At 45.4% G+C, this 13,120-nt stretch overlaps 1 protein-coding gene across 10 annotated transcripts in view; it reads left to right on the top strand.

Annotated features, from left to right (window-relative positions):
* The window catches only part of CACNA1B (calcium voltage-gated channel subunit alpha1 B), a 337,207-nt gene that overhangs the window by 200,379 nt on the left and 123,708 nt on the right, over positions 1-13,120 (top strand). For all 10 annotated transcript variants that reach the window (XM_077189241.1, XM_077189242.1, XM_077189243.1 and 7 more), the window contains 3 exons: positions 1,266-1,378; positions 8,994-9,106; positions 11,908-12,039. In XM_077189241.1, coding sequence (XP_077045356.1) covers positions 1,266-1,378; positions 8,994-9,106; positions 11,908-12,039 — 358 coding nt within the window. The remainder of the gene's footprint in view (positions 1-1,265; positions 1,379-8,993; positions 9,107-11,907; positions 12,040-13,120) is intronic.

Here is a 13,120-nt window from a genome sequence, read left to right on the forward strand (position 1 = left end):
GGCAGCCATTCCAGAGCTTTATCACTCCTTCTGTAAGAAACTTCTTCCTGATATCCAACCTGAATTTCCCTTGGCACAGCTTGAGGCTGTGTGCTCTGGTTCTCCAGCCTGAGCTGCCCTGGCCCAGCCCCAGCCTTTCCCTGGCTCCTGTCCCTGTCCCAGAGCAGAGATTGGAGCTGTCCCAGAGTGTAAAGCACCTGGAATCCAGGATCATCCTGCTGAAATTTTCCTTTTATCTGTTGCCTCTCTTCTGTCTCTGTGTACTTCTGTATAAAGTTTGGCACCATCTCCTTTTTATCATTCCTGGAATCATAAAATTGAAATTACAGGAGACTTTCTTGTAGCATCTGTTCTGCTGCAGCCTCTGAGAACCTCCTGTGCTGCACTAAACAAGGTGATTAATCCCCACCTTTTGAGGTTTGATTCTTTTCCTCATCTTTTCTCCAGAGAGGCAGCTTTGCCTTCTGCTGTTTGGTTTTTCTTGGAAGTGTAGGTGGTTTTTGCCTTTTTTTTGGTGCTTTTTTTTTGTTTTGTTTTTAACATTTCACTCTTGCTGTTGCTTATTGGCCTCCAGATCCAAACTTAAAATGCCAAAGGCAGTGTTTGCTGTAGCTTCAAGTTCTTAAAACTTGATGTGGAAATTGAAGCCTCCAGCTCTGTTCCTTCTGCCCTTTGTTTCATCATAGGTGATAAATTTTCCCATCAAAAGTTTCCCAGCCTGTGATATGTGAAGGAAAAAGGAAACAGAAGGGGCTCTTCCATAATTACAGGGCTATAAAGGCATAATAAAAATAAATGTGGTAACAGGAGACACAACACCTCTGAATGTGAGCCCTCAGAGTCAGCACTTCTGTTGGGTAGGAAGGTATTTTTATCATCAGAGGATGGTACAGAAACTTACACCCCACACCCAAAAGTTTCCATCTCTTGAAAGTACAGAAGTCCCAAAACATCTCTGCAATTAAATTTGACCTTTAAAAATATTAGATCCAGGGCTTATTACTTTGAAATTCCTTTACAGAGACAATGAGCGTATGATTTAATGCTCCTTTTCTCACCCAAGGATACAGGTGAGCATTGCCTTCACACAGCTCATGGACATACACAGAGAAAATTGTGCCAAATTGTGCCTGGCCCCTGTTTGCCATTTCACAGGGATTTCCTTCCACCAGCAGGCCCTTTGTGCTGTGAAAAAGGAACAAAAATTCCCTGCATGAAGAGCTCTGCCCAGCAAGGATTAATTTAATCTCTTCTCCTGTTCCCAGATTTCGCAGAGTTTGTTTTCCTGGGGCTGTTCCTCACTGAGATGTCTCTGAAGATGTATGGGCTGGGGCCAAGGAATTACTTCCACTCTTCATTCAACTGCTTTGACTTTGGGGTGAGTAATGTCCAGCAGGGCTGTGATGGTGTTCCCAGGGATCCCAGGATGAGGGAAGAGATGAGAATCTTGACTCCATGTTTCAGAAGGCTGGTTTATTATTTTATGATATATATTATATTAAAAGAAAATGATATAACTATACTAAAAGAATAGAAGAAAGGATTTCATCAGAAGGCTTGAAAGGAAAGGAATGGAATGATAATAAAATTTCGTGTTTGACCAGAGAGCCTGAGCCAGCTGGGCTGTGATTGGCCATTAATTAGAAACAACCACATGAGACCAATCCCAGATGCACCTGTTGCATTCCACAGCAGCAGATAACCATTGGTTACATTTTGTTCCTGAGGCCTCTCAGCTTCTCAGGAGAAAATATCTTAAGGAAAGGATTTTTCATAAAATGTGTCTGTGACACAGGGTGGATAAATCATGGGGTGGTTTGGGGTGGGAGGGGCCTTAAAATCATCTAATTCTAACCCCCTGCCATGGGCAGGGACACCTCCCACTGCCCCAGGTTACCCCAACCCTGTCCAACCTGGCCTTGGGCACTGCCAGGGATCCAGGAGCAGCCATTCCATTGGGAATTCCATTCCAACCCCTCCCCACCCTCACAGGGAAGAATTCCTAATTCCCAATATCCCATCCAATCCTGTCCCTCCATGTCCTTGAAAGCCCTCCCTGTGACGAGCAGGTGTCTCTCCTGTCATTCAGGTGCTGGGTGTTTGAGGATGAGTATGGAAATGCACGGGAAGTGCTCCTGGGGGGAGCAGTCCCTGTATAAATTAGCAGTGAAATGCATTAAGCTTCCCTCGTTATCCTCCTTTTGGAAGGGAAGTGACAGCCGGGGGATTTCATTTCCTGCAGCCCCGGGCTGTTGGCAGCATCAGCACCCCAGAGTGCTCTGATTGCTGGCAGATTCTGTCCCTCCCATTGCAATGAGCTGATTGAAAGACAAAAAAAAAAACAAACCCACACATCTTCCTGCTCGTGTCACCCACTGAGCAGCCTTCACCTGGAGTCACACGGGCAGAGCTTTGCAGACATCACCAGGAGCAGCAGAGTGAACACCTGATGAGGTGACAGCAAGGCGATAATTCAAATTCTTTCAGTGCAGAAGTCCAGGCTCAGACTGCAGCTCTGGTGTGAATAGCAGGGCTGGGTTTGGCTCCACCTGTCAGAGAGCCTGGAGTGTGGATGTTAATTTATTCATTAAAAGCTATTAGCTGTAATCTGTGCTCAGAGGAGAACTCCCCTCTCTTATCTGCAGTGGGCTGAGCAGGACTGGGGCTGTTGCAACAACCCAGATATGGAGCTTTAGATCCAGCCACGGGCTCAGGGAGAGGGGCTCAGTATTGGTACTACCAATACAGCAGGACAGGACCTGCCTTGGCTTGTCTGGCCCCTGTGCTGAACCAAACAGCAGCACTGTGGTGTTTCACCCCACAGAGACTTTAGGCTGGCTGGGTGTTGGTGTTTCACCCCACAGACACTTTTGCCTGGCTGGGTGTGTGGTGTTTCACCCACAGACACTTTGGGCTGCTGGGTGTGTGGTGTTTCACCCACAGACACTTTTGGCTGCTGGGTGTGTGGTGTTTCACCCCACAGACACTTTTGGCTGCTGGCTGTGTGGTGTTTCACCCCACAGACACTTTTGGCTGCCTGGGTGTGTGGTGTTTCACCCCACAGACACTTTGGGCTGCCTGGCTGTGTGGTGTTTCACCCCACAGACACTTTTGCCTGGCTGAGTGCTGCAGCTGGGCACTGCAGACAAGTCCAGGCCTGCAGGAGCTCTGGTGGTGCTGGGATGGAGCTTCCCCCATAACAGGGGCTGCTCCTCAGGTTTTACCTCTGTGGAGAAGCTTTAAGGCAATGGTGAAGGAAAGGAGTCGGTTCTGATGGAGGGTTTGCATCCAGAGCTTTATTCTGGCCCTCAGGCCTCTGAATGCAGCACCAGCTCCAACAGAACTCCCTGAGCCCGTGGCTGCTGCTCCTTTGAACCCCCGGGAGAGGGGCAGGGAAGGGGCAGGGAGGCACCAAGCAGGGACAGGAGGGGAGGGACAAAGGGACAAAGGACACCTGGATGGCCCAGGGCCCCCAGGGGTAGAGGGCATCCTTTGGATCTGCCAATCACTCAGTGCCCTTCTGGAATGCCAGGACTGACAGACAGTGCTGGGAGGGGAAAGGAGAGGTGACTGACACACCTGGGAGAGAAACCTGGGGCTCTTTAGTAAACCCTGAAATCATATTGCAACAGCTCAGGTCACTGCCCTCCTCAGCCAGCCCTGCTCTGACATTCAGGCTGCTCCTTCTGGCTTTTATCTGCCAAAATGCTGGGAGTGACTCTTCTTCCATGAAGCCAAATTCCCCTGCTCCCACAAGGGAGGAGGAGCTGTTGTCACCTTCAGCGAGTGACCCTCCTAAATCCAAGGCTCTGAGTAGAGCCAATTTATTCTCTTTGTGGCCAGGACAGCAGCAAAGCTCAGAGTAAATAGAATTTGAGATTCAATCACCCACCCGTGTCCAGCAGCCCCAGGTGTTGCACGAGGCTGTCCCAGGTGTGGGGCTCTGGTTTTGGGGTGTCCTGGCAGCTGGGGTTGTTCAGGAACACATAATCACAGAATGATTACATGCAGGTGATTTTATTGAAGAGGTCTGGGTGTCAGGGGTACAGAACCAAATCTGACTCCCACATGGGTTCAGGATTGTGAAAAACGCCAATCACTTGTTTTTAAAATTTTAAAAGTTTAATAGTAATAAAATGGTTATTAAAATAATAATATAATTAGAGTAATAAAAATCTGGACAATTTGGATTAGGACAATATGAGACAATGGAAACAAAGAGTTATGGACTGTCTGGGTACCTTTTTCTGGGCAAAATAAGCCCAAAAAAGGACCCACGTTAACAGAGGATTAACCCTTAAAAGCAACAGCCTGTTACATATTCATACACCTCATCCATGATGCATAAATTCCATTCAAACCCAGGATTCTGTCTGGTCAGTGTCAGCTTCTTCCTCTGAATCCTGACGGCTCTTCAGGGCAGAGCAAGGCAGGAAGAAGTTCATTTCTCCTGATAATGGAGCCATAAATTCTCTTTCTCTGAAAGATTCAGGTGTCCTGTGGCTGCTATCTCACTGCGAGTCCTTTCTCTAAAAAAAGTATCCTACATAGCATAGTTTCTATTTTAACATTGTTATAACCTAAAACTATATTTAACACACTACTTGAAAAAATTAAGACAGCATAACTTTCTAACATAACACGTACAATGTTCATTTTAATATTTGCGAAAAGCCAATCATAAAATACGCATTTTTCACAGGATGAACACGTTTTTATACCCTTATTGTTATATAACTACATATTAATTATTAAACTGATATTGTTCTATTATATACATTGATTTCATCCAAGCATGGATTTTGTAATTTCCATCAAACCCCCCAAACATCGTTTCTCATTATTCTCGTTATGATTAAACAATAATTATATCCAATCACCAAACAATCATTGCATTTAACAATCAGATCATTTATCATAGCCATTAAATGATTATACAGGTGCAGTTTTGCATGATGCAGTAAAGCCTAACATTTTCCCAGGGCCTACCAGGCCTGACTTTTCTTTCCAACCCCTCCTGAATATCCCATGATTTTAGAAACATTTTATCCCTATACTATCATGGTGGCTCAGAGGGTTGGGATGATCTGTGGTATTTTTGGGGTCCTCGTCGTTGGGAGGAAATGATGAATCTGACTCCATGTTCTTAGAAGGCTAATTTATTATTTTATGTTACTATATTATATTAAAGAATGCTATACTAAACTATACTAAAGAATAGAGGAAAGATCCAGACAGAAGGCTTAACAAGATACTAATGAAAAACTCCTGACTCCTTCCAGACCCGACACAGCCTGACTGTGATTGGTCATTAAGTAAAAACAATTCACATGTTGGATAAACAATCTCCAACCACATTCCAAAGCAGCAAAATACAGGAGAAGCAAATGAGATCATATTGTTTTCCTTTTTCTCTGAGGCTTCTCAGCTTCCCAGGAGAAGAATCCTGGGCAAGGGGATTTTTCTGAAAATGTGACAGTGACAGGATGGGTTGTCCTGCACAGCACAAAGGCCAGTGACACTCCAGACCCAGACTGTCCATAAATTGTCCTTTAGGGGTGTCACTGATGCCTTGTGAAGGCTGCCCTAGAACAGAGACTGGAGAGAGATAAAGTAGGGATTTATTAAAAGCCTCAGTGGATCCACCTTGGGCAGCACAAGGGTCGATGTCCTGCACTGGGTGGGCTCTGAGCTGCCCCCCAGGCTGGCTGCCAATTTCCTTGGATACCCAAATCCAGGATGCTCCTTCCACAACAGAAGCTTGTCAGGGACAGGTGATTTAGGAGCTTGCACAAGGCAAAAGCTGCTGTGCTTAGGAGGTGTCTGAGCTTTGTGGGCTGTGCAGCCCTGGCAGGGAGCTCTGCCGAGGGTTTCCCAGGAGAGAAAGCTGTTGATCTGTTGCTAATTCCTCCTCCTTCAGAGAATCCATAGGGATCCTCCTTCTGTCTGTGTTTTTCCCTCCCTCACCCACCTTCCAGCCCCCAGAACGAGTTCAGCACTGGAACATCACAGAGCTCTGTACCCAGTTTTGTCTGACAAACCATTGAGATGGAACCATGCGAGCTCAAAGGGTGAAACAACAAACCAGAGCAACATCTGCCTGGGGAGCAGCAGTCCAGTGGGAACCAGGCTCCCAGGAGGGGCTGCTAAGGAAAATTAATTATCAGTGCCATGTACAGGGGCTGAGGAAAGGTTTTTGCTGATTCATGAGTGCCTGGGTTTGAAAAGACAGGTGTCTGCTAAGGAAGGCAGCAGCCTCCTGTAAAATGGAAAATGTAATTATTTACATTTTACTCCAAATTATTATGAAATTAAGGAGCTCTCAGGCAAAGATATGGGAATAGGAATAACAGATCTTTACTAGGAAAATTAAAAAATACAAATGCAATAGTACAAAACAACCCAAAACACTGCCAGAGTGAGAGCAGGCCCTGTCCCCTGTGTGTCAGGGGGTGGCACAGCCCCATCCCATGGGGGCTCAGCCCTCCTGCAGTGCCAGCTGTGGCTCTGCTGGAGCAGGGATCCTGCACAAGGGGGGAGTTTTCCTCTGCAGCTCCAGGGCTGCTGCAGATGGGCCTGGGCTCCCTCTGGCCATGCAGGGCAGCAGAAGCTGCTCCTCTGGCAATGCACTGGGCAAAGGCTGCTGGGCTGTGCCAGGCTCACATTGGATCCAGGTAGGAATGCTTGGCTCCTGCCCTGGGCAATGCAGCATCTCCCCATGGGATGCTGGAATTGGATCAGCCCTGCAGGGACACTCAGTGGCCATGGACAGCAGAGATCTCCTGCAGGGAGGATTGGCTGGGGGAGAGATCAAGAAAAAACTGCCCCATGGACAGCAGAGAACTGCCCCAGCTCTGACAGATGGGGATAGAACACACACCCAGCTACACCTGAGACAATGAGGGATTCCCAGTGGTGGGAGAGAAGTTTTAGTTCCTTCTTCTTCAGGTAGCAGACACTGGAATTATCAACTGTTGTGGATCTCCCTTTCCCTGTGTATTTTCTGGAAGCTCAGGGCACAGTGTGTGTTGCAGGACACTTCAGCAGTGACGGAATTTTCAGAGACATCCAAGTTTTTGTCATGAAAGGGTGGGAAAAGGAACTGTTGGCATTTGCAGTTGAGCCAGCATTAAAAAGTTCTAATTAAAAATTAGTGTCCTTCAAAAAAAGATGTTTTAAGGTAGTTTAATTGCTAGAGAAGAAAGCAGCAAGCTCCTTTCAGTGTATAAATCACTGCGTGTTCTCCTCCTGGCTATGGAGAAAGCTGGGGTGAAGTTTTCCAGTTCTCCTGGCTAATTTAGGGTTCTCCTGAACTTTTTGTAACAAAGGGGTTCCCAGTGCTGCTGCCCCCGTTAATCCTCCCTCCCACAGCACAAACCAGCTGGGCTCTGGTGAGAACCAGTTCTGAACTGGTGTTTATGGTGTGCTCTGCCCAGCTGGGGCCCACGGGCAGTGGAAGCTCAGAAATGTTGGGTTAATGTGAATTATGCCAGCAATTGGCAGGGAAATGCCTGTTTGATCCTATTAACTCTGCAGAAACCTGTGTGGGTTTAATTGTCCTTCCCAGCTGTGCTGAACCCATCACTGTTTGTCCTTTTCCTAATGAAGGATTTCTGAGAAGATTTTTCCCTTCCTTGAGGTGAATTCTCTGCCATCCTTAAACCAACCAGAAAACCAAAATTTGAAAAGCCCCCCTTGATTTGGGACAATTCTTTCAGCACCCCCAGGCTGAAGGCCAGGCAGATGATGGGATGGCTGTGCCAGAGGCTTTGCAGGATCTCATAATAATTATTGCTTTAATTGCTCTCCTAAAGACTCTCAGCTGCCAGGAGTTTCTGGTAGATGTTGCTCAGATCTGCTGTTCTGCTGTGGATGAGGAGTTTTAGTCTTTCTGATGGCAAGGGGAGGATGGGGCAGTGCCCTCCTGCACCTCTGCAGGTTGTGTGGGGTGGGGAAAGGAATGACAGTGGGCTGACAGAAGAATGTCCTTTTTTGCTTTGGTTTTAAGCTTGTTTAAAGCAGAAATCTCAGGTTATCACTTGTATTTTGTAGTAAAAACTCCAAATTTTATTTTCTGAGTCCCATCAGCTGCTGGCATTTGTAGTTGAGCCAGCATTAAAAAATGTAATTTAAAATCACAGTGTCCTTCAAAAAAAAGAATGGCATTTTAAGGTAGTTTGATTGCTAGAGAAGAAAGCAACAATTTTCACTCTGTGTATAAATCACAGGCTGTTCTCCTCCTGGCTATGGAGAAAGCTGGGATGAGGTTTTCCAATTCTCCTGGCTAATTTAGGGCTCTCCTGAACAGCCTGAACTCTGGTTCCTGAGCACCCCAGGGAGCTCAGCAGCAGCTGTGCCCTTGTTGGAACCCAGGACATTGCTCTGGCTGCCCTGGAGCACTCCAGACCCTGGCAGGGGGCTCAGAGACCTTGGCATGGAGTCAAAACCACCTGGGCCTTTGATTTTAGCCCATGGAAACCATTCCCAACTGTGTGTGAGGAGTTACAAGCCACAAGAGTTTGAGTAGAATGATAGTGGATTTATCACCGGGTGAAAATGTAGAATTTTGGGGATTTAGAATGGGGGTTCAAGAGGAAAGATGGAGGAATCTGGGTGTGTTTTGTCCTCTTTATTCTTGTTCTTGGCCTCCATCTTCTGCTGTGATGGTGGCACTTTTGGATTGGTTTAGAGTAGAGACAGACTGTCTAACATAGGTGATGGGTATTGGAAAATTATTGTAAATAAAGTACAGGTAGTTCTTAGTATAAAAAGTTAACACCACCCCAAGGGCAGGGACTGTGCCACAACCCGACCTGCTGGACAGACCTCAGCAGGTCAAATATAATAGATAAGGAAAAATAAACAACCTTGAGAAGCAGAACCGATGAATCTTGACTTCTTGGGTCTTGGGGCTGGGAAAAAAGAGACTTTCTGATACCTTTTCAAGCCCAGAAAACCCGAGATGCCCTCTCTGAGGTGGTCTGTCCCTGCAGGTGATCGTGGGCAGCATCTTTGAGGTCATCTGGGCTGCAGTGAAGCCGGGCACCTCCTTTGGCATCAGCGTCCTGCGCGCCCTGCGGCTGCTGAGGATCTTCAAAGTCACCAAGTAAGTGCAGCTCCCTTGGCACTCTGAGCAGCCCAGGAAATCCCTGTGCCCAGCCCCAGGGCCAGGAGGAGTGCTTTCCACATTTATCAACAATAAAATAATAATTAAATCGCTAAAAAGTTTAAAATTATCCAAAAAAAACCAATGCCCCAACTCCCTGGGGCAGCTGGCACAAAATCCCTGCCTGCCCCAGCCTCCAAGGTCTGCACTGGGTGGGGGAGACAGGAGCAGATTGAATCTGCAGATGCAGAATTCCCCTTTCTTTGGCTGGGCAATTGGAAATTTTGGGAATTCCTGAGCCTGGATTTACACCCAGAAGGGATTCTAAGAGCCCTTTCTCTCCTCAGCCTCACGTCCAGGTTTGTCCGCCCTTGGTTCTCAGTGGGCTGACAGCAGAATGTTCTTTGCTTTATCTTTAGGCTTGTTTAAAACAAAAATATTGTGTTATCACTTGTATTTTATAAAAATCCCATGGTTTTTATATTTTTATAAAAATATCAATTGGTAAAAATCCCGAGTTTTATTTTCTTTTTACATCCTATCAACTTCCCACTGATCCAGTGACAGTTCCTTCAGTTTTTCTTTCTTCATCAACTTAGAATGTCCAACTTTGCTTTATCTTTAGGCTTGTTTTAAAAAGAATATTGTGTTGTCACTCATATTTTGTGGTAAAAACCCCAAGTTTTATTTTCTTTTTAAGTCCTATCAAGTTCCCACTGATCTGATGACAATTCCTTAAGTATCCAGGCTCTGGAAAAGCAGCTTCCCTGGGGATTGCTGGGTGCTAATCCCAGGGCTGAGCTGCTGTGCTGACACAAATCTGAAATGTGTTCCTGCTGCCTGGGCTGGGAATGTTGGAGTTTTTCAGCCTGGAGACTCTGAGGTGGAATTTTCACTCAGGTTCCCACAGCTTTTCTGTTGTTTTTGTGCTCCTGCCTTGAGTTAATGTGTGCTGGCATTAGCAAACAGCTCCTGTGCCATCTCCAAACCCATCCAGAGCCGTTTCTGCAGGATTGCTGTGGAAATTGATGACAAATTTAGGTGCTCCTGCTGTTGTTTTCCACCTTATTTTTTACACCATTACCTCTTCAGTGCTCCCTTGATTCCATCACTCCCTGAATTCTTTGTAGCTTGAAGTAACAGGAGCAGGGACAGCCCCTCCCTCCAAAAATAACCCAACCACCTTAAATAGATAAAGAAAATCTGAGCAAAACAGTCATTTGAAGCAAGCAGGAATGAGTTTTGTAGCTCTCTGGGGCTGATTTGTACCTGCTCATTGTTTATTTCTAATTATTATTATTCAGACCCCAGGTTTGTGTGTGGTACTGGGTCATTTGTTGTCCTCTGGGAAAAACAGAGTGGAAACTTTTAAGTTCTGTAAATGTTCAGCAAGAAAGGTGGGCACCTGCACCAAAAATATCGCTGTGCTTTACCTTTGCACTGATTTATGTGTGGGGAACTCCTGGGTTTGCAGCAAATGCAGAGCAATTTTCAGCAGTTCATTTTATCCAGAGCTGCTGAGATCTGCTCTTGCTGATTGGGTGCAATACTTTGTAAATATTTTGGATGTTTTTGCAAGTTTCAATTTTATTTTTGTGAGTTCTGACCACTGATTGCAGTCAGCATGATAAAGGGATGAAAGATGGAATTATTTAGGTTGGAAAAAACCTTCAAGGCCATTGGGTCCAACCAGTCTTTCCAAGGCCACCACTCACCCATGTCCCCAGGTGCCACATTAGCAGGGACAGTGGGACCCCACCACTGCCTGGGCAGCCTGGCCAGGGCTTGACAAACATTTTAATGAAGAAATTTTTCCCAATACCCAACCTAAACCTGTGTGGGGCCATTTGAGGCCATTCCCTCTTGTTATTGCTCATTCCTTGGGAAAAGAGATTTAACCTCACAAACCAAGCTGAGGGCTCTGCCCCTTCTCAGGACAGCAAGTGACACTCTCAAGCCACTGATGCTGAAGTTCCTCTGCCTTAATTAAGTGGATTTTTCATCCCACATGACAGAATTGAGTTCATTGCGTGACCAGAGCCAGGTCCCTGCAGCTCCCAGGGGGAATCCTGCATTATCCCAGTGCCTGAGTGAAAATCCAGGTGTCTGCTAAGGAGGGCAGGAGCTTCCCTTGAAATGGAAAATGTAAACCCCCTCCCTCCGAATTATTATTATTTGGAAATTAAGGGGCTCTCAGGCAAAGATATGGGAATAGGAATAACAGTTCTTTTCTAGGAAAATTAAAATACAAATGCAATAGTGCAAATAAAGAAAACAAACCACTGCCAGAGTCAGAGCAGTCCCTGTCCCCTGTGTGTCAGGGTGGTGGCACAGCCCCATCCCATGGGGGCTCAGCCCTCCTGCAGTGCCAGCTGTGGCTCTGCTGGAGCAGGGATCCTGCACAAGGGGGGAGTTTTCCTTTGAAAATCCAGTGGAAAAGGCAGCTGTTCCTCTGGGAATGCAGTGGAAAGGCTGTGTATGGTGTCCCAAACCTCAGATTGGATCCAGGTAGGAATGCTTGGCTCCTGCCCTGGGCAATGCAGCATCTCCCCATGGGATGCTGGAATTGGATCAGCCCTGCAGGGACACTCAGTGGCCATGGACAGCAGAGATCTCCTGCAGGGAGGATTGGCTGGGGGAGAGATCAAGAAAAAACTGCCCATGGACAGCAGAGAACTGCCCCAGCTCTGACAGATGGGGATAGAACACACACCCAGCTACACCTGAGACACATGGAAAACAAATTCCTATTCATAAATTTCTCCACTCATGTTCTCCCCTGCTGTTCTGATCCAACACAGGTACTGGAATTCCCTGAGGAATCTGGTGGTCTCCTTGCTGAACTCCATGAAGTCCATCATCAGTTTGCTTTTCCTGCTGTTCCTGTTCATTGTGGTCTTTGCTCTGCTGGGGATGCAGCTCTTTGGAGGCCAGTAAGTTGTTGATTTTTTTTTTCTTTTCTTTCTTAAAGCCAGGATTAAATTGTGAAACTGCATTTTTTTGTTTGTACTTAGATGTTTATTCATTTTTATTTATGCCATAGTTTTTTAAGTTGTGAGTTATATAGTACTTTTCTTTAACAAACTAAAAAATGGAGTTGTATCTTTTTTTACAAGGTCTTTTGAGGAAAAACTGTCTAATTAAGAAATGACAGTTAAATCATTTTTATTTTTAACTCAATAACTATTTGTGTCTTGTAATGTGGATTATTTATTTAATGACATAATACTAAGACTTATGAAGTAGGAGGTGAAAAAGGAGGACTAGCTTCTGTCTTAAAACCTTTATTTTGTTTTATATAACATATATATTCTAAAACTTTAAACTCTTAAGTTTTTTAGTTTGTGATATTACACACTTTTATTTAAACTACACACTCATAATCTTACTTTTAATTTTTAAGGAAAGATATTATAATGCAAGGTTTTTTTACAGCTTTAGGTCAAATGTAGTGTTCTATTGGGGGTTAGTGTCTGTTACTACAGAAAATTAAAAATTTCTAGTAACTAGGGTTCTAACAGTGAGTCTGAGGAATCTTTGTTCTGCCTGCAAGATTCACATCCCTGATTTCAGGGCTGGGGATAGGGAAATAATTCCCATTCTGGTGTTTTCCCTGGAGCTGGATTCTTTCCTAAGGGAGAAAGTCCCCAGTTCAAAGCTCCCTCATCATCCCCTGGTGCCCAGGACACCCAGAGCTGAACCAGGACTGGGGGCAGCACCTTCTGTACTGTCCCTTCCCTGCTAACCAGAGTGCCATTGTATTATCCACTATAAAATATAATATCCAAATATAAAACATAATGGCACTCTGGAATATTTTCCTGCTGGAAAACACAGTTTGGTTGGATCTGATTATTCTCATTAGAAATGCCAGCAATGGTGAATTTTGCAGTAAGAACCATCACAGTGTTACCATTTAACTCCAGCCTCACTTCTGAACTGAAATAATGAAATGGTTTTGTTTGGTCTTTTATTTTCCCAGTCAATACCTATTTTATCTTTAAAATGGTAAAA

Source organism: Agelaius phoeniceus, chromosome 21 (genome assembly GCF_051311805.1).
Source record: "Agelaius phoeniceus isolate bAgePho1 chromosome 21, bAgePho1.hap1, whole genome shotgun sequence".
Taxonomy (NCBI): Eukaryota; Metazoa; Chordata; class Aves; order Passeriformes; family Icteridae; genus Agelaius; species Agelaius phoeniceus.